Raw genomic sequence first — 22,987 nt, 5'->3', positions numbered from 1 at the left:
TTCTTCAAATAATAAGAGGATTTCTTTGCAGAACAAGTACCTGAGCAGCACTCAAAGCAGTGTAACTTTGTTGTTAAAATATGTCATCTACTTAGATTACAAATTAGGCTCCAAGCACTCAAAACACAAGGAAAAAGAAACTATAACTCCACTCCAGAAGAAGCCAGAAACAAGTCCCTAACAACCCAATGGTGGCCAAACAGTGCTGCTTCAGAGCCCAGATGTTTCAGCACAGAGCCTGAGGAACAGCTGCTGAGAGAGGGAGGAGGTGGACTGAGCTAGGTGTCCAAAGCACTCACTCCATGTCCAGTTCAACCAAACTAGCTCTGCTTGTATTCATTCCACAAACCAGGCTTCTGTGAACGATTTCAGGTGAAGAAAAGAGTGCCACTACAAAAATAATAATAATCTCCTGCAACAATCTGATGACACTGAATAAGTCCTTTGATCATTCTGAAATGTCCAAGTCATGCTGTAAAGCTGTTCTGAATATTTATTACATATCCTTCGGTAATAAAAGTCAAGACTGCCGTGTGATTCACACTTTTTTTTTATTATTATTATTCTGGTGTAGAACATTATCAATGTCTAACCTTCATTCTAGAGGGTAACTCAGAGAGGGGATGTCAGGAACCAACTATTCCCAAGGCCAACCCTGTCATGCAGTAACCTTTGGGCTATACCACCCCTGGAGCTTTAAATATATCTACCAAAAGGCTTCTGTGAGTGCATTTCTCACCACCACAATCAGAAAACACTAGAGATAGCACCCCAACAAGATGACATCTGTAGTTTAAAAAAAAAAACAAAACCAGAACAAGCTCCAGCATGAGATTATAAATCAGTCACATGAATGGTAGCCGGCTGTCAGTTGGCCAACCCCTGCTAGGTCTTAAGGGAAATCTGTCATTGGGGCCACCTCGCCCTGGCAAGATGGGGTTAGGTCCTGGAAGAGGGCCGATTGGGTCAAAACGTGGTCTGAGTGGAGGGAACTGTCCGGGTGTCTCCCCAGGCCCAGGGATGAGTGAATTGATTGGATCCCCAACATAAGGAAGGGTTAGTCTTTCATCATATTCACCACCAATAATTCCTGGAGGAAGGAGAGAACTGGGAGGAAAAGGCCTGGGGTGCAAGGGGTTGGGGTAGAATGGAATGGGGTGGGGTGACGACGGCAGGAACATCACATGCCGCCCTCTCTGAGCTTCTTTTCTTTGTTTGTGCCTCTTCTTGTACAGCTATAGAAAAACAAGGACAAGATATGGTAAGTGAGTTGGATATTTCCCCAAAGTTCGTTTGCTTTCATTGTATAGATCTATATATCTTTCCTTTTCCCATACTACCAAGGCAGGCAAAAAAAAACCAAAACAGTGCACAGAAGAGAACTTTTACCAGTTTCTATCTGCATGAGTAAGGTAGTAGATATGAACACAATGCCAAATGAACTCTATTCTTTAACCACACTGCAACTGAGCAATTGTGCCAATTTAGAGTAACAATACATCCAAAGGAGGGATAACTGAGTGACATGTATTCTCAAGACTGCAATCTAGAGCTCTCAAGCTGATATGCAATTTTAAGTCAGCCTTTTTTGAAAGTGGAAAATTTAAATATTTGTTGAAAATGTCATGCCACACAATATAAAAAGTTAAGGTACTGGCAGGGAAGGGGGTGGGGGGCCAGCACTTATGTTCAATTTCTCACCTAACTTATGTCCCTAATGGACCTCAATTTAAATAACAAAAAAGATGCTATTTTAGAGGATGGAACATATTCCTAAAGAACAGTACTATGTATTTTGTACATATTTGAGGACTTCCATTGAATTTTATTCTCTAGTCCTTCATCCCAAGTTTCTGTGTCCTATCGATGTCTTTTTACATTGGTATCTGCAAATAAAACAATATAACTTATTCTCTTCATAATTTACTATTCTAGCTAGCTGAACAGCTCAAGATTACTCCAGCACAAAAACAACTCAATTTTTTTAACAACAGAAGAAGGAAGAATATATTAAGGTGAAAACAGTCATTGTGTTAAAGATTCTTTTTCCTGTGTAATTACAAGACACTAAGGACTGAGTCTAAGGTAGAAGTTGAAAACATTTTCATTTACTAAAATTAGCAATAAATTTAATTTAAACATTGCATTATATCATAAAAAAGTGGAAAATATGCCCTTAATGTATTAATTCACGAGTTATTTCTGTGCTATGAATATTAGCCTTGGTATTTAAAAATACCTACTTCTTTCCAATCTGTGTCTCGACCTCTGACAGTACCATCTACAAAGAAAAAACAAAAAACAGAGATTTAAAAACGTTTCATTCATCCAACATTAAACCTGTCTTACTTCAGTTTTCTATCCTGAAATAGTCTGCTTGATCTAATGGACTGTTTGTATTGCAGAGAACACAGAAATGAAGGGGGAGAGTTTTCAGGACATAGGCAAAGGTATATGAAGCTTAGACTCTCTTTACAATAAGGCTATGTTATGATTATTTCTTACTCTTAAAAAAAAAAAAAGCCCACAACTTAAAACTTCTGGCAAGCTGAGTAATTAAGACCTCAGTAACAAAGAACCCTTTTCTTGTTAACATGTTATCATGGAAATCACCTCGAAAATCCCGCAGATATAAACACCTCCACAGAAGTTGGTCATTCGAAGCAATACAGAGGTCACGACAAACTGCAGACAAAGACAGGACAGAACGAACATCCAAAAGTCGGAAGATCCGCAGTTTCAGCTCCAATGGGAGGACTACCAACCCAAACACATCTGGTAGGTTCAGTGCTAAAAGGAAAAAGACGATAGGTATCACTGAGTAAAGAACATCCAGTTTCCCCATATATTCAGCCGAAGTTGCCAACTTTCTAAAGAGATGATAAATTAGATGGTATCCTCAATTATCCAAGCTTAAGTTATCTGTAACAAACTTTTGTCCCCAGGTTAACTCTATAACTACTACTAACTCCAAGCCCCTTATTCTCTTTATGTTTTAGTAGAGAAACAAATTACTTTTTAATACAGATCAAATAAATATGACAATTTCTAAATACTAGCCAATGGCCTCCTTTGTTTCAAGCGATATTCAGTACAGCAAGAAATTCTCTATTCAACTATAGAAAATGGATAATTAATTGGCTTGTGCAATTGGTTTCCAATGCTGCTACTTATTAGCTGTGTGCCTTTGGACAAGTTATTTAAACTCTAACTCAATTTTCTCATCTGTAAAATGGGTTAGTAATACTACCTACCTCACTGAGTTGAGAATTAAATGTGTAAATACATACAGAGTGCTCACAACAATGTTTGGCACATAATTAGCACTCGAGTGTTAGATTACTATTATTCGATATCTAGCTGAAAAAGAAGGGAGGTAGACAAATTCAAAAGCAAAACCAAGAAAGGAAAAGAATAATATATTCTGAAGTCAAATGAAAATTATTTTTTCATTATTAGCTCCTTTAAATATATGGGATACCATTCTCAACTAGCAAAGATAATCAAAGTCCAGTAAGGGGTTTTAAAATTCACATTATTCTTTTCCCTCACCACCAGCCAAAGAAGAAAACTATGATTATAATCGCCTTGGCACCATGCAACTTGAGACCTAAAATATCATTTTTCTACATACAAATAGCAGATAAAAGCCACATATCTATCTGTATAAACCTGAAATTATTTACCAGCCAAAAGAATGTGGTAGATTATGATTCTACCCTATCATTTTCTACCCTATAGTTATACTTCCCCATCCCACAGTCCAGGTTTGGCCATTTTCACTTGTTTTGTCCAGTGAAATGTGAGTGCAAGTGGCATATCATTTGTGAACAAAAGCTTTAAAAACCAACACATGGTTACGCCACTGGTCCTCTCTTCCCTGTGCCACAAGAAGAGCAAGCCCTGGATGAGGACTACTCACCACTCCTCGGCCAAAGCCAAGCCCCACACAGCACGTATGCAAGTGAGACATAAATGTTCACTTAAGATTTTAAAATACTTTTTACTACAACACAAAGAGAAAGCTGATTAACACAAGGATTTTCAGTGAATTATAAACCTCACTGAATTAGCTTCACCATCTATAAAATGAGAGTAAAATCTACTTCAAAGTTGTTAGCATTAAATAAGAATGCATGTGAAATATCCAAAGTACCTAGCACAGAGTTCCAATAAATAGTTAAAAAAAAAAAAGACCAAATTTACAGGCTATACGTTATTTATATATGTATTTATTGAACACTTACTATAGGCCTGACCGTGTGCTAGGCCATGAGAATACAAAAGTGAAAAAGACATATTCCCTGCTTTCAAGGTATTCATAACCTTAGGTGGAGAGAAATCATGTCAAAAATTATTATGATACACTGGATAAAGGGCTATAATAAAGATACATATAAAATGCAATGGAGATACAAAGAGGATGTGAAGAGCAATTAAGGAATTAACATTTGAGCTTAGTCTTAAAAGAGCAGAATTTCCACTAGGACGAGAAAAGAGGGAAGAAAAGAGGGAAGGTTTATGTCACCCTTAAACATATGTGAACTTACTATTCTTTCCAGCCATTCAACCTGTGATGATTTATCATTTCTCACCTTGTCGGGTAAAAGCCAGAAGAGGATACACCAGCTGGTCCTTGAAGAGGCGAGAGAGCTTCTGAAGATCTTTGTATATCTTGGCTACATTTTCCCCTAGAATATTTTTTAAATGAAAAATCAAAACACACAATCAAATGGAAAAACTTGAAATGGTGTTCTCTACTTCCGCCAAACCAAATCAAAGTGGTAAGTTAGTTTTCACAATTCCTACATAAACAGAAATGAACCAAAGTCTCTGGTCGAAGAGGAAGTAATACAATGTGTAACTCTGAAAGCTGAATCATCTTTAAACACATTTTTCCTTACTATAAAAGTAATTAGGAACTTACAAATAAAAGAATAACAGTACCTAGGTACTATAAGCCATAGTAAAAATTGATTAAAATGACTTGTCAAATGGAGCAGCATATTCCTACCCAACATAAAAATTACATATTGAAAATATTCAATATAATCTGAAAACTTGTAATCTAACAGTATTAACTTTCCTCCTCCTTTTTCATTTCCTTTTTCCTTATTTAACAGAAATCAGATCATCTGAGCTATATTCCTGTAAAAATGGTTCTTAAAAAACAGGTCTCAGGAGTCAAATCTATTCCAATCCTAAATTCTACCATTTATTAGCTCTGTGACCTTGAAGTAATTTAACCTCCTCTAGACCTGTTTCCTGATCTAGAAAATGGGCATAACAACCTCTACTGCTGTAGAATGTAGAGTATTTCTACTCCCCACAGCAAGGTCCTCCATAGTACAGAGATGAATATAAAGTGTTATAGCCAAGGAATTTCAAGTTTTTCTGGTCTTAACGGTAAGACCATCTTTACAGATTTATCAGTCTAGTTCATGCGTTCTCAACAAAAACAATATTGCCCCCAACCAGGCAAAAATCCCAGCTATTACATTGGTCTGTGACCCTCCAAAGGGCCACAGTATACAAATAAGTGTACAGTATATCTATGAAATTAAAATTTCATGAGGGAGAATGATTTGGGGGGAAATATGTGTACAAACTCTCCTTAGGGGATTGATAATGAAAAAATGGTTGAGAAACACTGGCCTAGTATGACATTAAATGTTCAGAGACCATTATAAATACGTATCTGATGTCTCCTTTTCTTATCAGCTTTAGTTTATATACATTAGTCTCTCAGGGCCTGATCTCCCCTGGGAACTAACAAGAATAAGTCTCAAGACCTTCAAAGCAAAGATCTAGATCTAGGTAGCTTCCCTTAAAAGACACTGCTGTAAGTCCCATCTCCCTGCTATTCCACACCATTCCCCATGTGGATTTTAAAACCCGCCTAAATTTACTATGAGGATAAAATGAAAAATACATCTGTAAAGGCCCATGTCCAGCAAAAGACAAGTACTAAAAGATGTTAATTCCCCTTCCACCTCATCTCTTCTCCTTCAACTACTTACCTGCCTCTCACACTTTGGGTTTAACTGAAAAAGAAAACTCGTCTTCTTTGCATCTATTAATTTTTATAGAACATAAGCAAAACCATGCCTAGAATGCAAACTTTTGGTAAATTTCCAATCTGTATCAAATAGCAACCAAATTTATATAAGTTTAAGCAAACTTTTTTTTTTTTTTTTTTTTTTGCAGTACGCGGGCCTCTCACTGCTGTGGCCTCTCCCGTTGCAGAGCACAGGCTCCGGACACGCAGGCTCAGCGGCCATGGCTCACGGGCCCAGCCGCTCCGCAGCATGTGGGATCTTCCCAGACCGGGGCACGAACCTGTGTCTCCTGCATCGGCAGGCAGACTCTCAACCACTGCGCCACCAGGGAAGCCCCTAAGCAAACATTTTGAGTGCAGTTTTTCCTTCAATAATCTTCGATAATGAAGTTGCATTGTATGGTTTCCACAAAACAGAGATCCTCTCCATACTGGTTAAATACAATGCTAGAAAAATCCACAAAGAGTAATTTAGAAATTATGAAGCATCAGGACTTCCCTGGTGGCGCAATGGTTAAGAATCCGCCTGCCAATGTAGGGGACCCGGGTTCGAGCCCTGGTCTGGGAAGATCCTACATGTCACAGAACAACTAAGCCCATGTGCCACTACTACTGAGCCTGCGTGCCACAACTACTGAAGCCTGCGCGCCTAGGCCTGTGCTCTGCAACAAGAGAAGCCACTGCAATGAGAAGCCTGTGCACCACAATGAAGAGTAGCCCCCGCTCACCACAACTAGAGAAAGCCCCTGTGCAGCAACAAAGACCCAATGCAGCCAAAAATAAAATAAATAAATTTATTTTTAAAAAAAAAGGAAAGAAATTATGAAGCATCAATGGTGTGTGATGTATAAATATAATTCAGTATCCAAGACCCTAAGAGAAACAGGAAAGAAACCGAAACTCTGCAACATTGTCTTAAATTTGCTTTAATCTCATCCAGAAACTGTTAAGTCTTTTGAACATTACCTTTCTGTTTTTTTAAAGTGAACCTCTCAAAGCTTCACCCCAGAAGTTCAATCATGGTTATATTACCTGATTCCTCTTTGCAAATAAAAGATTCTGGCAGCAGCTGCAGTCTTTTCACACTTCTAATCTCATTGTTGATTTTTAGTGTAGCTGTAAATAAGCAACAGAAAGATGATGAAAAAGTTCTGCCATTTCATCAACTGCCTCCACTTTTTAGTGTGGACTTGCGTTCCCTTTGCCCCCATATATAGGAAACACACGTTATACAGACAAACTGCCCTACGCTTATTTCCTTCCCTCACAGCAAAGTCCAAAGTGCAAACCTGCATCACATTAAGTAAAATCACTCTAAAACACTTTTTAAAACTACAGTAAGCACCTTTATGTGAAACCCACTAAGTCTTACCAACAGCAGCTTATTAATAATTGAAAGATATGCAACAAGGTTAATAGGAGACAGTTAAACACAATACAATCATTATTTCTAATGAGGTCACTAAAAACTCTTTATTTTTTATTTAACCCTTGGCAGTGAGTCTTCTCTTATTTATTAAAAGAATCCTGCTAGTTTTCACAGTATCATCTCTCTCTAAACTCAGAGGATCAATATTCTTGACATCACCAGAGGGTTCATTTTTAATCCTACATGCAAAGGCACACTTCATCTCGTTCCATGAAAGAGCCAGTGATGTGCTCGTGCACATGTGCACTGAGCAGGATGGCTCGGGTGAAGCAAAGATTTAAGGACATACTGCTCCTTTTCAAAGAACCAGGCCTGGAATGGTTCTGGAATGGCTGTCTGCCACTTACATCCACAAGTAGATGATTTGCCAAGAATTATTAAAGGAACAAAGCATCAGAAACTAAGACATTTAGTAGCTATTCTCTATGTTAAGTATCTTAAGACTAGTAAATAAAGATTAATATACATGTGTCGTTAAAGTGATTTATAAGAAATTGAGGCAAAAATGACAACCTCACATTTACTATTTGACAGCTGCAACCTTGCAAGTGATGATGTGATGTAGCAGTATGATCAGATACTGTTGGCCCTCTTTGTATAAGAATGCCCAGCCAAAAGTTACATTTGCTAACTGTGATGAACTGTTGAAGAGACACTGCTAGGTCCTAGTGCCATCAGTCACGTCCTACAAATGTGAAACACCACTAAAGCTGAAAACGTGAGACTTTTAAATAACACTTCAAAGAATCTAGTGATTAAAAAGAAATAGAAGAAATTACATAAAGGGAACCTAAAACTACCTTTTAGTTCAAAGATCACAGTGTAGGTCAGTGGCTTTCAAATAGACTTTAGCAGAAAAAGCTTTTCCCAACAAAACCTTACAAGGAACCTCACTAAATGAAACAGGCAGACGTGTTGCTGCTCAAGGTTCAAGTAGCGACAGTGGCTCTACCAAGCCACCTCCCTGCTCCCATCTCAGCAGAAACTAGCAGCTGCAGAACATGCTGAAAACCAGAGCTAAGACACGTCAAGGCAACTGCCTCTGCTGTATAAAAGATGAGCTGTAATGAAAAATTAAAAATGCAGGCATTCCAATCTGATCACTCTCTCTTACTTAGCTAAAAGGGTGAAGCTCAAAAGTCAAACCAGAGCAAAAACAAAAGAGTCTAGTCACTCAAATGGATCTCCAGGATGTGTGATTACGAGACTACTCCATAGACCCCTGGTAGCTGGTATAGATCTCTGGATGGCATCTGAGCTAAAATGAAATACAAAAATAGAATGTATTGCTAGCCAGTGAAATTTCTTAGTATGAAAGAGGAGAACTAGAAAAAGAAACTCTATTCAGAGTGACTTACTTGAGGGTGGGTAGTAGGGGGATAAAACACACACATACTGAGGCCTCAGAACCCTTAGCGGTACTTCTATGCATTCAGAGATGCCAAACTAGATAAAAAATGATCCCAGCTCAACCTCACCTTTCACCATCTCTCAGTTCAAGACCTTGGCTAGTAAAACAAAAATTAAAAAGCCATCCACAGGCATAAAGAAAAAGTATTCTTTAAAGAGTTCATATGTAATAGACTCATTTTACTCCTAGTATCACAACTCCCCCTGGAGCAAAACAATTACACAGTTAAGACAGCAAAAGAGTATAGCTGCCTCTAGAGTGAAGGCTGCTAGCATAAACATCAGCCCTGTATTCTGTAACCTTTCAGACCCATGTTATCAGTGGGCTTGGGATTAAACAAAGTTGAGAAAGACTCCTAACTGCATCATGATAGCCCATCACTGAAGTGGCTATGAAATTTCTGGAGAGAAACATGTAAAGATTCACAAACTAACAAGCATGACTATGCCATCCAATTACCATTTATGACGATGAGGTTTCCCAAAGGCACACAGGTGAGAGCAGCAGAGCCACCCTCGCAGAGAGGATGTGTGTACTGCAGCTTATACACGCCCCCCGACCTCCAGTTCTCCGGCATGGACACAGCTTTGGCTTCAGTCCCCTGGGGAGTGAAATGAAAGGGAAACAAATAATGAAGAACCGTATTACTCTCAAAAAGATTAAAAACCCAAGAGGCCCCTAACTTGTCTACAAATAAGCATTCCATACAGTCCCTTTAATAAAATTTATCAAATCATTAATACTTCTATTAATATTTAAAACTTTGATAGAAAAAAGTTACAATATATTATCTGCCATCAAAACTTTTGTTCAAATAGATAAAATAACATCAGAGATAGAGACTGATTTCTCACTTCAAAGTCTCACTTCTCTGCCTAGCAAAGCCGTATCATTATGCAAGATCCCAGTTCAAATACCACTTCCTTTGTGAAGCCTTTTTCAAAACAAATCCTTTGTCATTCCCACTCTCTCACCCTCTAACATTCTGTTCCTATTTCTATTGTTATATACTTCTATTATGTTATTAATTGTATTATAATATGTTATAATTTCCTTTTTGTTTCTCTCCCCCACTTACAGACTCCTTGAGGATAAGGACTGTCCCAGTATCTTTATATTCTAATTCCTGGCATGACATGGTGCACGTGTTCAATGATCACTGAATTAGTCTATATACTTGTTACTCATAACATGGCCCACAGACCAGCGGCATTGCTATCGTGTAGAGTATGCTCACATAATATCTCAGGCTCCACCCTAGATCTATTAAATCAGAATCTGCATTTAATAAGATCCCTAGGTATTCTTAAGCACATTAAAATTTGAAAAACTTCTAAATGTTCTCCTCTGTGAATCTCTGGCATCCTATATATGTATGTGTTTCTCCTACAATTTAGCCAATACAGTATAACGGTCTGTATACTTGTCTCTCCCTCCTACTCTTGGACTGTAAGCAAGCTGAAAGCAGAGACAAGGCACTGCACCTGACACTGGCAGACATTTATCAAATGGATAAGGAATGAATGAATGAAGGTAAGCAACTACAGCATAAGAACAACATCCCTCTTCCTAACTGAATCTTACTAAGTTAGTGGCAATTCACAGAACCACTAACATAAAAAATAACCTGGTGAGCCATCTATCTAGTCATGCCCAATCCACACGCACTGACAACATTTTATCTACATATGATCACATATAAACTTTTGGGTTTTTTTAAACCAAAGTTGCCATCAATTCTATAATACTAACTAAAAGCTGACAAGGAAATAAAGGAGAAAAAAAGAAGGAAAAGAGGGAAGGGAACATTTACTGACTGCCTACTGTATGCTCATCGCTGTGTTCGACACTTTACATTAATACCCAAACACACTTAATAAAGAAATCTAGAACACCACCCCTTTTCTAATGGGAAACTTTTGCTCTCTGTAGTCTTACCTGAGGTATGTAACCCGACTCCAACATGAGAAGATGTATGGATACTATCAGGGCATCACTGGGGTTAGAACAGTCAGCTGACTGATACAGGGTCTCTAATGAATGTGGCACTTGCCCTTCCACCGATTCGCTGCAGAGCATTGGTTCTGAGGGAAAGAAACCTGTGCCCTCTTCCGCATCCACGACATCTGGAATTGACTCAGCTTCAAAATTGTGACTAGGCCCTGACTGAAAAGGATAACAAAAACAACGAATTCTTTAAATAGACTTTCATCTTTTCACAGTAAATTTTGTATTCAAAGTGAACTGAGATTAGCGCTCAGAGGTTCAGGAATGGTACACATTTTCAGCAAGCCCTCCTCAACAAATGACCCTGCAATCTGCTCCTCCATCCCGAATTCCTTATCTCCATTAATTCTGGCTGATATGCCAAACACCTGGAAATCATCCTAGACTTCCCCCTCGACCTTATTAAGCGCCACCCCCAATATGATTAGCTGTCAAAGGTCCACTGACTCTATCTCCTAAATATCTCCAAAATCTGCCCCTTCCTACTCCAGTGGTACTTCAGACTCATTTATCTCCTAACCTCCAGCAACAGCCTCCCCAAGTATGCCTTCACTCCTCTTTCTTGTCTTCCAATACATTCCACCCACTGCTGCCAGAGTTCTTTGACAATTGAGAATCCAATTATGTCCCATGTCCCAGCTTAAACTTGCCAGTACTTCCCCTATGCAGACAGCAGCACTGCCCTAAATTGTGCCTTGGAATGTGACCCTAAGTGTTCTTAGGAAAAAAGAGGTCTACAATCAAATAAGTATGGAAATGCTACATGACATAGCCACCTAACCTCACCCTCCATATTCACAAAATACACTTTGGCATTATAAAGCTCTGAGAAGTCCAATAATAACAGAAAGTGTGCATAACATTTAACCAAGAAACACTATCCTCCTTCCTTAACACTCAGCATCCCCATAACACTTACTTATAATCTCACAGGTTTTTCATAGAGGCCATGCTGAGAAATGCAGGCTTACAAAATAAAGTCCAAACTCCTAAACTCCTTAGCATTCAGGGCCCTTCATCACCTGATCCCTGACTCTGTATCAAGTTCATATTCCACAGTCCCTTCCTCCCCATTCTGGTATTCCCCACCTCTTCAGGTTACAGACTACCTCTCTGCCTTGCAAAGGCCTTGATTATTGCACTTTATCACACTGTATTGCAACTTTCTGATTACATGTCTATATCCTACCATGACCACAAGCTTAGAAAGGAAGAGACTACATGTCACCCATTTTTGTAACACCCGTACAATACCTGGCACACAGTAGGTACTCAGTAAATGCTTGTTGAACAAATGCTGAAGGATAATATCTTACAATTCTTACAATTTCATGTTTTTGATTTGTTTTCTAATTTACACCACACAAAAATTCTGTAAAATAGGTAAGACAGATGACATCCCCTTTTTATACGTACTGTAATTTTGATTCAGATTAAATAACATAATCAAGGTTACCAGCTAATAAAAATTTGAAATAAACAAAGATCTCCAGACTCACAGTTCAGGGCCTTTAGACACAATACACTGCTTCAGTAAGACTGAGTTACCTATATTAATTTTGCTGAGAAAGACTATTTCCTAGATATGTGCTCAACTCTTAATGCAAAGCACATGTTTCTTTTAAGTTCGTATTTCCATTAGGAAAGGAACAGAGGAAATTAAAATTACATAATATGAGTGAAACGGTGGAAGAATGTAAGGGAACAAGAGGTTGTTTCTTTCAAAATCCCTGAGGACCTGAGCCCTGATGGCTTATGGAAAAGATACAAATTCATTTGTTAAAACCTAGAGGTTGATGACAATCCATATTACCTAAAAACGACGCTCCATCATATTTTTGAGAAAGGAGAAACTACTTATTAAAACCACTTAACACCTAACTAAATTATGAATTACAGGCGTACCTGGAGATATTGCAGGTTGGGTTCCAGACCACTGCAATAAAGTGAATGTATCACAATAAAGCAGGTCACACAACTTTTTTGGTTTCTCAATGCATACAAAAGTTATGTTTACACTATACCGTAGTTCTTAAGTATGCAATAGCATTATGTCTAAACAATGTACATACCTTAATTTAAAAATACTTTTTTGCTAAAAAATGCTAACCATCACGTGAGCCCTCAGTGAGTCGTAACCTTTTTGCAATAGTAACATCAAAGATCACTGATCACAGATCATAACAAATATAATAACAAAAAATTTTGAACTATTATGAGAATTACCAAAATGTGACACAGAGACAGAAGTGAGCAAATGCTATTGGAAAAATGGCACCAATAGACTTGCTCAACGCTGGGTTGCCACAAACCTTCAGTTTGTAAAAAATACAGTATCTGCAAAGTACATTAAAACTAAGTGCAATAAAATGAGGTATGCCTGTATATATGCTCTTTGCTTCTTATACCTAACTTTTGGCCATTTACTACTTACTGACAGTCGTATGGGAGAGAATATATGTGGGAAAAATATTTTAAAAGGTTACCCCAGACTGATAATGACATGGGAGGAAGATATCAGAATCCCCTGGTGAGCTTATCAAACTCTACTCTCACTCCACGAGAACCACTGACGTTCTCTGAGCCATCCTGATATGATATAAGTACTTATCATATTCTTCATGCATGTGGAGATGAGAAAAAAATGTTTAGCACCACTTCTCTAAACAGATCATTTGTCATATGTCATTCACAAATGAGTGGAACAAGTATGGAACAGGACCCTAATATTAGGGTCTGATACTTTTTAGCTGATTGGTAAATTATAAAAATCATCTATGTCCCCACTAAGATTTTACAGTCACCCTATACAAGTCGTAGAATAAAAAACAGCACGCTTTTAGAATTGAAATTACTAACATGAGGCAATACTAATGTCTCAAAATTTTCCAAAAGGAAACTAGTAAAGTAACCATCATATACACTATGAAAAGTAAAGGGAATGGATCCTTCTACCAGAATCTCTGAATGAGTCTATCATCAAAAAAGATTCAGAAATGTAATTTAAATATCTGACTGAATATTCTTACTCATTCTCTAGATTACTTCTATGAGACAGAATCTCAGAGATACATAATAATTTCTGAAAAGAAAATTCATAAAAATACTTTGAGCTTTATAAAAGCTTTTTTAACTTACTTAACCTCTCTGGATACTATTACTAAAAATCTAGACATAGATGATTTTTATAATTTACCAATCAGCTAAAAAGTATTTTTTAATATCTGTCTATACTTGATGACATATAGGCACAATGAATACTTATAAATATTTAAAGCCTGCAAAAAAAAAATTAAGTTGACATGATGAATGTACACACACAAAACAATTAACAAGATGGCATGTGTACTGGTATTAAAATATTAAGTAATAAAGTGATCATTTGTGCCATACAAGAAATCAAAAGGCAGAATAGTAAATAATGAGGTGTTTACAAGGCAATAAAGATGATCAATACAAAGGAATTGAAGAAAACTACTGGGCTGCCGTTGGCAGGGCCTTGGAAGGTGGGTAGAGATGCGGACAGCAGAGAGAGGACAGGGAGGGGGTTCCATGCCGGGCGAGCAGCAACAGCAGAGAGCGAAGCAGTCGCTAGGCCGTGCGTGTGTGTGCGTGTGTGCGCGCGTGTGTGTGTGCGCGCGCATGCAGGTGTGAGCATGTGCAGGTGCGCACGTGCGCAGGTGCTTGCTGCGAGAGGGACCATGAGGAGGAGGAGGAGGGGTCCAGTCTGACTGCAGATGGCAGTTGACAGGAGGGAGGAACAGAAACTAGCCCCCAAAGGTTGTTGTGCAACTGCTCAGAAAGCCTTAAAAACTAGGTACAGGAGGACAGACAACATTTTCCTCGTCTGCGACATGAGAGGGTTGAACTAGAGATATTTGGACTTTTTCAGTTCAAAAATTATGAGCCCAGGTATACCTATGACACAGAGTTACCTAAGAGCAGGGGAACAACATAATCAAAAATGTGCAGGAGGGGGCTTCCCTGGTGGCGCAGTGGTTAAGAAACCTCCTGCCAATGCAGGGGACACGCGTTCGAGCCCTGGTCCGGGAAGATCCCACATGCTGCGGAGCAACTAAGCCCGTGCGCCGCAACTACTGAGCCTGCGCTCTAGAGCCCGCGAGCCACAACTACTGAAGCCCACGCGCCTAGAGCCCGTGCTCCGCAACAAGAGAAGCCACCGCAGTGAGAAGCACGTGCACCGCAACAAAGAGTAGCCCCCGCTCGCGGCAACTAGAGAAAGCCCGCACGCAGCAACGGAGACCCAATGCAGCCAAAAATAAATCAATAAAATAAATTTATTTAAAAAAAAAATGTGCAAGAACAAGATGAACCCAGAAAGCAAACTGAAGAACACACACTGGAAGCCTGGAATGGAAAGGAAAAACAGGCAGGGCTTGTTAAGGGGCTGGATATAAGGAGTCAAAAATCATTCCACAGTTTTAAGCTCAGGAAAACAGTACTGCCACTGACAGAGGAGGAGCTGGTTTGGGAAGAAAACATCAGTGCACATATTTTCAAATTTACATCAGCATCTAGAGTCTGAGGTGACAATTTTTTTAATTTTAAAAACTTAAAATACACACACACAGGAATATTACTCGGCCATAAAAAAAAGAATTAAATTCTGCCATTTGCAATAACATAGATGGACCTAGAAGGCAGGATGCTTAGTGAAATAAGTCAGAGAGAGAAACACAAATAAATACTCTATGTTATCACTTATAGGTAGAATCTAAAAAATAAAACAAATGAATGCATACGACAAAACAGAAACAGACTCACAGGTATAGGCAACAAACTAGTGGTCATCAGTGGGGAAGGGGCAAGATAGGGATATGGAATATGAACTACTGTGTATAAAATAAATAAGCCACAAGGATATATTGTAGAGCACAGGGAAGTATAGCCATTATTTTGTAATAACTTTAAATGGAGTACAATCTATTAAAAAATTGAATCACTACGTTGTACACCTGAAACTAATATAATATTGTAAACCAACTATACTTCAATAAAAATAAAGTATTTAAAATAAAAATAAATTTTCTATAAGATTATAATCTGCAGTCTACTGATGATAATTATCCTGACTGGTACAGAATTCAATTGAGCTATTCAGTATGATTTATCAACTACTCCATTTCTTGTCTCGATTTTAATACCCACCATACTTCCATCATTCCAGACATCAGATTGGGCTGCCTGTCCTTGGAATGAATCACGCAGTTGTTCATCCTGCACGCTGGACTGCCTGGAGCTGGCGGCCAAAGAGGGTTGGTCATTATTCTGGAGTGAGGAATGCTCTGAATCTGTGGATGAAGGTAAGTTAGGTGCTGCAATGGCATCTTCAAGAATCAAACATATCAAGTCCCCAGAAACAATCCCATATGAAGCCAAGGTCTCTTCATCTCCAGTGAGGGCATCCTCATTGTTCAGTGTAATTGCAAACCGGGTATCAGAACTGCCAAGAAAGACGGATAAGGATAGTAAGGCTACCTATTACCATTACCCACAATAATACATTTGAAACATATATAAGGTACATGGTATGACCCCAGCAGAACTAATGAAAACAAAACGAAGATAAGAGGAAAGCCAAAGCTTGGAAAAAGTATCAAAATTATTTATTCTTATTACCAAATGCTTAGGTTATAGATTCTAGCCTGGGGGATAGGATCAGTAATTCTCTATCATTAATCCATGTTTTCATCAATTCTAAGATACACACTTTTTTATAGTTTGTCATCTTTGAAACAGGATGCTTCTTACAATCGATGACATCACAGCTTAATGGACAGCATTTTTTCACTTAGTGTGACATAAGAATGTGCATCTCAGGATTGACAGCAACTGAGATTCAATGAAATATAGCCTCTTTAAAATATAAATAATATTACATCATTCCTCTGCTGAGAATTCTCCAATGGCTTCTATTTGACCTTGGAATAGAATCCTTAACATGCCCTCCAAAGCCCAACATCTGACCCACTTCTCCTGCCTCACCCATCCTCTTACTAGCTGTTCTCCATTCGACTCATTCCTAAAAACAGATCAACCTCACTGCAGCCTTTGGGCCTCTGCATCTGCTCTTCCAGTTCTTCAAATGACTTGAGTCTTTCTCATCATCCAGGTCTCAACCCAAATGTCACCTCTTCAGAGAAGCCTTCCACCTGCCTCCATCACTCTATTTCATTCATCTGTTTTATTTTTATTACAACATTGCTATTTGAAAATATCATATTTATTTGCTTATCCGCTCTCTTCCCCACCCCTACGACTAGGAAGTAAGTTTCATGAGATGGGTACCTTGTCTGTCTAGTTCAAAACTGTTATCTCCAGCACTTGGCAAATACAAGTATTTGTGGAATGGATGCAACCAATAAACATTAGATGGAGAGATCAAGATGAGGCTGAAATCAGGGCTAATTAACAATATCCTTCCAGGACAGTTAGCTTATGGTTCCAAAATACTAGACCCATGTCCTAAACAAATATTCATAACCACAAAAAGTCAGATGAGTGCATGTAGATGACTGAGTATAAATTCATCCCTCCTACTGATAAGTTCAACCTTCTTACTGAGCACCAGTTATAATGTCTTTTATGTGAAAGACAACACAAATCCAAAAACCCTGTGCTAAACAAGCTAAGAGCTCAAATTAGTCTGAAGCAAGGAACTCCCATCCTTTCTGCATCGCAGATTATCTGACCTTGAGAGAACCATCATCATTTCATTACATAGTGGTGAGGAATAATTAACAAACCACTGCAGAACATTTTATAAGACATGTACACTCAGCAATGTTAACTTCATTAACTTTTTGAGAGGTTAACAAAGGATGAAGTCCTTTGAAAATCATGTTCTGTTTATTTGTTCTTAAAATGCTACATTTTCAAAAGTGCTCCCCATAATTCATTTATGTTTTTTCTTGCACATATACATTTTTTCTTACCAATTAAAGTGTCTTTGGTAGAGAAATTACTGAAGCTTTAACAACTACTCCTGCTTATTAGAAAATAAGTAGCAATGCCTCTGTTTTCAAATGTGTTGATAAATGTTGAAAATCTGCCAACTACCCAGAAAAACAACATCCCATTTTTAGCAGAAAAAAAGAAAAACACCTCAAATGAACTATGTTTTTATGGATCATTTGTCACAGCACAAGGTTGTTTTTTTTAATGGTATCTAGCACAATGTTTGTTCAAATATCGATTTGTAAAAAAGGTAAAGAAATGTCTGCTTACTAAAATGTCGGCCTCCCCTTTAGAAAAAGGGAAGAGCTATTTCTAGAGTAATATATGGTTTTCCAGGAGAGTCGTTACTGATCCTGTTTTCTGAAACTGTGAAAAAAAATATTTTCATCAGGAACTGCCACCCTAGAAACTCCAGGCCTTTGAGAATTATTTTATGACAATCCCAGATCCACTTGCTCAGCAAGGACACTTTAAAAGTAATAATATCATATGGACACATTTTTAAACTGCCCATTTATTATAAAATGAACATACTTTCAGAAGAATGAATTTACTTTCACAAGCTGAAGCTTAACATTCCTTCCAGTTAACCAGCCTCGACCGTAAAAACAAACCTGAAAGCGAAACTAACTTGGGCTCTTGGGTAAACAAAGCATCATATTGCGTTTCACATCCTTTCCAGAGTGTCCCACCTAATTAAAAAATAATAAAAAATATATACATATATATGAAAATAAAAAGAGAAGTTAATTTTGACAACTCGTGGTGGGGTAATGATGCCAGCATACAAAACACTTAGGTTTAACAACAAGAAAAAAACAACAGGATGTCAATTAATATAATACCTAAAAGGAGTTATGTCAATGCCTCATTTTCTGTATTTATGTTTTTAATTTGGAGGAAAAAAGGCTGACTTTGAATGCAGCATTGTCTTAACCTGAAAAATGAAAGGATGAGACGTTCATAATACGGCCTCATTTTACCGAATTCCCTAAAAATAAAATGTAAGTTTATAAAAGTCTTACGAAGGAACCATTTAATTAACAGAAAGGTTTTCTTTTGAAGAATTCATCTAAAAAGCCCCAAAGAACATCTTTTTAATTTTTTCTCAGCACACTCAAATTCCAATTCGGTAGCTCAGTATTTGAAGAGGACCACCCTTACGTTTGTCCCGCTACTCCCAGATTACTGTCCCCAGGATACCCTTTTGGAAACAAAGCAGCCTCGTCTGCGGCCCCATAAATAACAGAATTTGATCCATTACTTCTCAATGTCACTGCCCCCAAACTGCAAGCTCTCCGGGGTCATCATAAGGCCAACGTTTTCCATAGTTTTTATCCAAAAAGAAAAAAAAAAAAGCAACATCTTGCCCAGGAAAATATTATTATTTGAAACAGACCGACACACTGCACTTTGTAAAACTGCAGCTGGGAAGTCAAAGTGCCCACAGCTGCGCCTGGCACGTAAACACTTAACGGAGCCTTAAGGTGACTGCAGCCTGAAAGCAGCGGTACCAGGTTACAGGTGGCCTCGGATGGAGGGCAGGTTTCTAACTCCTTCTAGTACTTTCCAAACTTTTTCACTGAAATACTCCGACAGCTGGAGATGGTGAACTTAAACCCCTGAGAGCCTCGAAAGGTTTAACCCAAGCCAAACCCATAATTTCCAACCTTACATTTCAAAGGACGTGAGAATTTTGCATCCTAGCCTATCCCTAGATTCGTTTACTGCAAACACGGAAGCGAAGCCTCACCCTGGAGGAGATCGGAGCCCCCGAGACGCCGGGCCATGACCTCTGGGAGCCGGGACCCCGCACGCTGCAGCCCCAGCACCCGCTAGCCGCCCGGCCTGCGCGTCACAGTGCAGGACCGCTGGCCCCACGACGCCCAGCTCGCCGCCCGGCCTCACGTGACAGCTCGGGGCGTGCCCGCGCCACCCGGCGCTCCTCCCCGACCCGCCGCGCGCGCCCCCGCCTCTCGCGTACCTGTACCCCCAGGTGGGCAGCAGGGCCTGCCTCAGGTGCGCGCGCAGCTGCCCCAGCGTTGGCTCCGCTTGGGGCATCTCCAGCGGCCAGGTCCGCTTCTGAAGCCGGACCCGCAGCTTCATGGCGGCCGCAGGAGGGCCCAGGGGCCGGGACCCCGAGGCGGCGACGGTGACGACTGCGCGGCCGGTCAGCTCCCGCCTCAAGCGGCAGCGGCCCCGGAGCGGCGACTGCCGGAGCTATGGGGATGCTGAGGTGTAACGGCGTGAAGGCCCCGCCAGGCCGGTCTCTGGAACATGAGTGCCCCACCCCCTCTCTTGAGGGCGCCCCTGGAGCCCACCCCGCGAGCAGGCTGCTGGTGGCCTGCGTGGAGCCAGGCCGCTCGGGAACTCGCGATCGATGACTCGGCGCGCGACAGCGGCCCCTGGGAGCCCTAGGAGCACACTGCGCAAGCGCCCAGTCTGCCGCAAGGAGCGGGTGTCGGGGCTCTCCTGGTTTGTCGCTGTGTCACCTCTTTCCAGTTGTGCCTGGAGAACGTTAACGCTGAAAGGGATGCTACAGGCAAAACTACTCGCCACTCCGCAAGGCCCAGGTGTACCTGGTTCTTACCCCATTTCCGCCGTGGTGCCCGGCTCCAGCACCATACGCTCTGAGAAACCTTAGGTTGAGCCCAGGCTCTGGTAGTTTCTGCCCTTACAGCAAAATTAAAACAGCTTGTAGTCAGTGATCTGTGTAGAAGAGTATATTAGTAATCTGTCGCTGCATAACAATCACCCCAAAGCTTAACAGCTTAAGACAACAAACATTTATTGTCCGACAGATTCTCTACAGTGCAGGAGTTTGGGCTTGGCTTGGCTGTTTGGTTGTGTCGTGGTCTCTCATGAGATTACAGTCAAGGTGTAGGTCAGGACTGGAGTATCTCAATCACATGACTGTTGGCGGAGGCCTCGGCTTTTCACTGCATGGACCTCCCCATCGGGCCACTTGGGTGTCCCAGTGACATCCTCACTTCCCACAAAGCCGGTGATCCCAGAGAGACCAAGGCAGAAGCCACAATGTCTTTAATGATCTCACCTCAGTAGTCACACACCATCACTTCACTCACATTCTGTTGATCACAATCCAAGCCTTCAGTGTGGGAGAATCAACACAAAGGGCTGAGTACCAAGAGACAGGGATCATTGGGGGCCATCTGGGAGTCTGGCTACCACAGAGGGCTTGGCAATAATGATGAGGATGATGACTTAGGTGAGGAAGAAAGTATCATCAAGTTTCATCCTTGTATGATAACCATTTTCCAAATCATAAGAGTTGAATAAAGTTTCTCCCGATAGGTGGCAGTGCTTTTCCACACTGACCTTCATTCATTAAATAAGAATGTATTGATCACCTGCTTTGTGCCAGATATTGTCCTAGGTGCTGAGAAGACATGTGCCTACCCGTGCAGAGCTTACAGGTAAGTGAATCACCTCTTGTGTCAGAGCATAAAATGTATCTTGTTTATGATAGAGATGAGAACAGCCCTGGGGACTGGGGTACATAGAGAAGGGTTGCTGTGCCAGGAGGGTTCTTGAGTGGCAAAGCAATACGGAATTGAGGAAGGGTGACAGGACCAGGGTGGCTCAACATGGACAGAGTGGGTATGTCCCAGATAAAGAAGAGCCTCGAGCTAAGCAAAGGATTTGGGACACATTCTAGAATGTATGGGAAGCCACTGAAGAGTTTTAAGCAGGGGAGGCTTTATCTATCGGGGTTCTTAGTTCTGAGCAATAGAGGCTGACTCTGACTATGCAGAAGAAGAACACATTAAAAGGAAACCGGATAGCTCGGGGATTCTGGGGAAGTGACTCCAAGTTAAGCTTCCAGGAATGACGCTCAGAACCACGCTGAAGAACTGGCCTGATGAGGAAACTCTCATGACTGGGATTGCTGCTGCCGCCCTACCCCACCCTGGAGGAAGCTGCTGTCACCGCTGCCAGGAACCGCTGAGGAATGGCGGCCACCTTCAAATGCCACATGTTTTTACACCAAGAAAATGCCAAGCGTCCAAAAGAGCCTGTTTCCTTACCTTGCTCACTTCTAAATCAAAGGCTCATGGGCTGCATCTGATTGAGGGAAGAAACTGAGACCTGGCTGCAAAGGAGGCTGGAATTTCGGGTCTGAACTCTTTCCTTGAAGAAGTGAGACTTATAATAGTCGGATTTCCCCAAAGGTAGGAAGGCTGCACACAGGATGATAGGAGCCGTGAGTCTGACAGGTGTGTACCACAAGGGGCATGGGTCCGATCTGAAGTGTGAGTCTATCATGGTAGAATACAGGAGATGTATTAGGTCAGGATTTCTCAACCTCAGCACTGTTGACGTTTGGGCCTCACAAGCCTTTGCTGTGGAGAACTGTTCCGTGTCTTGTAGGATATTTAGCGCCATCCCCGATGTCTATCAGCAAAACGCCAGTATAACCACACCTTTGGTTGTGAGAACCAAAGATGTCTCCAGACTTTGCCAAATCTCCCCTATCCCCTAGGAGGAGAATTGCCTTGAAAACCATTAGACCAGAGACCAGCCCAGTTAGGAGGCTCTCTTGGTAACTGAGAGAAGAAGGAACTGGTGGCATGACAGTGGGAATGGAGACAATGGGATGGGCAGGGAAGATGGTTCAGAGACAGAAATCACAGAACCTGGAAAATGGCTATATTTGGAGGCTGTGTCAGGATATAGCTTTAGCTACTCGAACAGAGATCTGACTTAACAGTGACCTAAGCAAGATATAAGTTTATTTCTCTCAGAAATAATATTCTTGGAGGAAGTAGTGCAAGGCTAATATGGTGTCCATCTTTAGAGACCATCTACCACGGTCTACCTCTTAGTACTACATAAACCTGTAAAAATGAAATAGTAAAAACTAATATTATCAGGCGAGTATTCTGTAAAGATTCAGTGAGATAATACCTTTTGGTTTTTGTTCTAAACTACTAAGCCTGTGGTAATTTGTTAGGACAACAATAGAAAACTAATCCACCTGGGATCTTCATCTCAATCCTTTGCCCAATAGAGTGTAACCACTAGGATGGAGGAAGCAATCCAACCGCAGGAGTGAAGGAGGGTCCTGGAAGAGAACCAGAGC

At 40.4% G+C, this 22,987-nt stretch overlaps 1 protein-coding gene across 9 annotated transcripts; it reads right to left on the bottom strand.

The window, feature by feature from the left end:
* Nucleotides 1-534: 534 nt before the first annotated feature.
* FBXO7 (F-box protein 7) lies at nt 535-21,209 on the bottom strand. Of its 9 annotated transcripts, none has more exons than XM_089921261.1 (10): nt 19,868-19,944; nt 18,515-18,575; nt 16,075-16,217; nt 10,837-11,064; nt 9,358-9,499; nt 7,091-7,174; nt 4,596-4,691; nt 2,614-2,790; nt 2,244-2,281; nt 535-1,235 (listed from the first exon to the last, which is right to left on the bottom strand). In XM_089921261.1, exons 2-10 carry the CDS (start codon nt 18,540-18,542, stop codon nt 846-848), a joined length of 1,326 nt encoding a protein of 441 aa, XP_089777387.1. In that variant the 5' UTR covers nt 18,543-18,575; nt 19,868-19,944; the 3' UTR covers nt 535-845. The 9 variants fall into 9 exon arrangements, with proteins under 9 accessions (XP_089777387.1, XP_089777381.1, XP_089777383.1 ...); XM_089921255.1 differs by lacking the exon at nt 19,868-19,944 and adding an exon at nt 19,637-19,769 and having other exon boundaries at nt 16,075-16,369; XM_089921257.1 differs by lacking the exon at nt 19,868-19,944 and adding an exon at nt 19,637-19,768 and having other exon boundaries at nt 18,498-18,575.
* Between the last annotated feature and the right edge of the window lie 1,778 nt (nt 21,210-22,987).

This window comes from Delphinapterus leucas, chromosome 11 (genome assembly GCF_059928025.1).
Source record: "Delphinapterus leucas isolate spDelLeu-1000000601 "Yukka" chromosome 11, BTC_Dleu_Yukka2, whole genome shotgun sequence".
Classification (NCBI taxonomy): Eukaryota; Metazoa; Chordata; class Mammalia; order Artiodactyla; family Monodontidae; genus Delphinapterus; species Delphinapterus leucas.
This window is presented reverse-complemented; position numbering and strand designations above follow the sequence as displayed.

What these genes read in the sequence shown, in the direction of transcription:
- FBXO7 (XM_022600023.3), bottom strand. Translation starts at nt 19,989, where the DNA reads ATGAAGCTGCGGGTCCGGCTTCAGAAGCGGACCTGGCCGCTGGAGATG. An exon ending in TCTGGAATGATGGAAGTATG is followed by an intron (nt 11,065 to 16,074) that starts GTGGGTATTAAA and finishes TATCCTTTTCAG; the next exon opens with TCAGGGCCTAGTCACAATTT. An exon ending in ATATCTGCGGGATTTTCGAG is followed by an intron (nt 2,282 to 2,613) that starts GTGATTTCCATG and finishes TTTTCTTTGTAG; the next exon opens with ATGGTACTGTCAGAGGTCGA.